Source organism: Mus caroli, chromosome 16 (assembly GCF_900094665.2).
Source record: "Mus caroli chromosome 16, CAROLI_EIJ_v1.1, whole genome shotgun sequence".
NCBI lineage: Eukaryota > Metazoa > Chordata > Mammalia > Rodentia > Muridae > Mus > Mus caroli.
Genome location: NC_034585.1, coordinates 12221460 through 12225122, shown reverse-complemented (window position 1 = coordinate 12225122; position 3663 = coordinate 12221460). Strand labels below are relative to the sequence as shown.

The 3663-nt window shown below is 38.8% G+C and overlaps 1 protein-coding gene across 1 annotated transcript in view; it reads right to left on the bottom strand.

Annotated features, from left to right (window-relative positions):
* Prkdc (protein kinase, DNA-activated, catalytic subunit) overlaps nt 1–3663 on the bottom strand; it is a 198462-nt gene that overhangs the window by 146605 nt on the left and 48194 nt on the right. The window contains exons 24-25 of the mRNA XM_029470470.1: nt 3005–3165; nt 2246–2395 (exon numbers count right to left, since the gene is read on the bottom strand). Coding sequence (XP_029326330.1) covers nt 2246–2395; nt 3005–3165 — 311 coding nt within the window. The remainder of the gene's footprint in view (nt 1–2245; nt 2396–3004; nt 3166–3663) is intronic.

Genomic DNA, 3663 nt, shown 5'->3' with positions numbered 1-3663 from the left:
CAGGCAAATTTCTGAGTTCGAGGCCAGCCTGGTCTACAGAGTGAGTTCCAGGACAGCCAGGGCTACACAGAGAAACCCTGTCTTGAAAAACCAAAACCAAAAAGGGAGAGAGAGATGGGGAGGGGAGAGAGAGAGAGAAACACACAGGCCAATCCAGACTACTACACCCAGTAAAATTTTCAATAACCATAGATAGAAAAACAAGACATTCTACGATAAAACCACATTTAAGAAATATCTACGAATCCAGCCCTACAGAAGGTGCTAGAAGGAAAACTCCAATCAAAAGAGGTTAACTACACACAAGTTGACTAGAATGGGAGGGACAAACAGAGGGGGAAAGGAAGGAATACAGGAAGGGACAGCTAAAACTAAGAGCGACTTGTGGGGTCATATGGAAACCTAATACATTAGATGCTTCCTAAAATATACACATATATGAAGGCAATTTAAAGAAAATTGGCAAATAACAGGTGAAACAGAGCCCCAACTAGATGTCACCATCTCACGCTTCCAGTACTGGGAAATGAATTACATCTAACATAGTTGTTGACCAAGCTGCTATGTACTATGGGAACCCTCAAACAATGCAGGCTATTGCCAAGGCTATTGGTTGCTTTCTAGAAACTAATGATAAAGCCCTCCTGCTGAAGTCGACACGTACACAACTCACTGAACATGGAGAAGTTAAACTAGGGTCTAGCTAGAGCCTTCACAGCTAGAAACTAGTATTCATGGTACTGGAAAGTACTCTACACGCCACTGGAGAACAGTAAACACCAACCCAACTACAAACCCTTCAACCTACAATGGTGACCTGCTCACAAAATACACTGGTGCTATAAGTTCAAAAAAGATATTGGTGCAACCACTATCTGATTATATTTAAAGCCCATTCCATGAGATCGAATACATTCCTAACACTGCTCAGATAGCTGAAAACTTGAAACTTGAGAAGCCAAGGGCCAATTGTTCTGCTAAAGGAATAATGTAGCAATAAAATGACTCCTAATGACATTATGCTATATTCATAGATTACTCCTGCTTAGCTATCATCAGAGAAGCTTCCTCCTGCAGCAGATGGAAACAAATGCAAGAGGTCCACAACTGGACAATATGTAGAGAGCAAGAGACATTGGAACACTAAGTCTTAAATAGCATATATCCATCAAATCTCTCCTCTTAGGGCTCCGGGAACTGTGCAAGAGGAGGTGGAAAGGATTTAAAAGCCAGAGGCAACAGAAAACACAGGACTGGTACCCATTGTTACTTGCAGAGACCATGGCAACATGCACAGGGACTGCATGGGTCTAAGTCAGATAAGTTCCCAGTGCGGAGGGGGAAACAGACGCAGCCCCATCCCTAACTCAGAAACTCTCTTCAATTGATAACTGCTCAAAAAGGAACAATTATTTCCTCCAATGAAGTTTCATTGGATACAAAACCACATTTAAGGGCAGGTCCCATGGCCAGTAAGATAGCCAACACAAAAACAAGCTCAGATATAAGGCTTTTAAATTTTCTTTTATAAGATTTCTATATATGTGTCTTTATGTCTTGATCCATAGTTTTTCCTGGTTCTTTGGTTGGTTGGTTGGTTGGTTTTGGTTTTGGCCTATCTTGGCATATTAGTTTGTATTTTATCTTATTTTATGACTATTTTCTTTTTAAAGATGCCTGTTTTCTAATGAGATAGAAAGGGTATGAATTTAGGTGGATGTGAAGGGTCTGGAAGGAATTAGGGGAGGGGAAACTATAAATAGAGAATATTGTTTGAAAAAACTCTATTTTCAATAAAAATAACATAAAGTAAATTAAAATAACAAATTTTAAGGTATAGCAGGTCACAGTCACTCAGGCATGGCTTTAATCTTGGGAGGCAGGGGCATACAGATCTCTGAGTTTAAGGTGAGCCTGTCTACAAATGAGGTCCAGGACAGCCATGGCTTCACAGAGAAATCCTATCTCAAAATCTGCCCTTCCCCAAAATAGTAAAATGTAACATAAAAAATGTTCCAATCCCTGGGTCACTGGACCAAGTACCTCAGACTGTACAGGGTAGCAGGAAGGCAGCAGTGACTTCTAATGAAAACACCTTTTTTTCTTTTGGTGTTTGCCCCGCAATTTCTTCAATCTTCCTGTCTCTCCCAAGCTCTGGGATTACAGGAGTGTACGACCGTGCCCAGTTTGAGATCATATTTTTTTAGGGTTTTTACAACTGTTTAGATCCTAATCACACACTTACTTGATCCACATCACACGCAAGTTGAAGCAGCACAGGAAACGTGTGCTTGTAAAGCTGGTACATGGGAGGCAACCCCTGACCTTCAGGCATCTGAGTTGCTCTTCCCAACATGAACATGACCATGCTGTGTAACAGTTCACAAGCTGCTACCTAAAAGGGACCAAGTTCAACAAAGCTGTTTGGTTACCACATTTACAAAAAAAATCTGGAAATTTTTTCTTTAATTAGCCATTTAAGAGAAAAAACTTATTATGGGAACTACTATGTACTCCAAATAAAAAAACCTAGAAATATTAGTTTTTATATATAATTGCATTCACTTTAATCTTTATCCAAGAGTTAAGATCAGACTCTGAAGGCAATACATTCATATGAAGTATATTTCACACAGTATAGAGTACACATCCTGGCTTCATTTGTAAATATCACTTTAGTAAGTACATTTTGGAAGCACATTAAAAATTTACGTATTAGTGGTAACATCTGAGATTATGTGTCCCTGATCACTAATGTTAAGGTAATAATCAAACCCTTCCCAAACATTATTTTTAAATGTACTTTGCACTGCATTTTCTGTTAGAAGTTATTATTTATTATGAGGACTTATACTTAATTTTCATCTATCAATGATACCCACTTCTGAAAACATTTAAAAGTAATACTAGAAGAGCTGATACATAGTGTCTGTTTCTTAGCCAACATGTTAATGTTTTTAAAGCAATACACTACAAACAGTGAATAAAATGAAATAGAAAATACTTTAGTTTGTCGGTCACTAGCAGAAAGAGCCAGTTCAGTGACCCGAGGCAGAAAGACATCCAGATAAATGACAGGCTTCATCTCTCTGAAGGGTACTGCAAAGCTGAGTCTTTTCTCCCTATCCCACGCCACGTACTTCTTCATCCTTTCTCCTGATGTAGCTGATGAAAAAGTGTTAGAAGAGTGCTTTTAATTCAAGATCTTGTCTCTTACAGCTCATTAGCTAAATTAGGGTACTTTAAAGCATTTTTTCTTTCCTTTTTTCTGCTTATGCACAAATATGAAAGTTATGCAAGAATATGAAAACCCCTGAAGCTGTTATTTCTAAGTTTAAGTTAACTAAAACCATTATTCAATAGAAATATGCGAGTTCAGTGACAGCTACTTAAAACAGGGTAGAAAATAATAAGTATATTTGAAGAAAAAAATCTCCTTTTTGCCAGCTGTGGTACCATGCCTTTAATTCTAGCACTGGGAGGCAGGAGCAAGGACGTCCTGTGTAAGCTCCGGGCCAGCCAAGATTACTGATGATCTTTCTCTCTCTCTCCTTTTAAAGATTTATTTATGTATGTGAGTACACTGTAGCTGTCTTCAGACACACCAGAAGAGGCGTCAGATCTCTTTACAGATGGTTGTGAGCCACCATGTGGTTGCTGGGA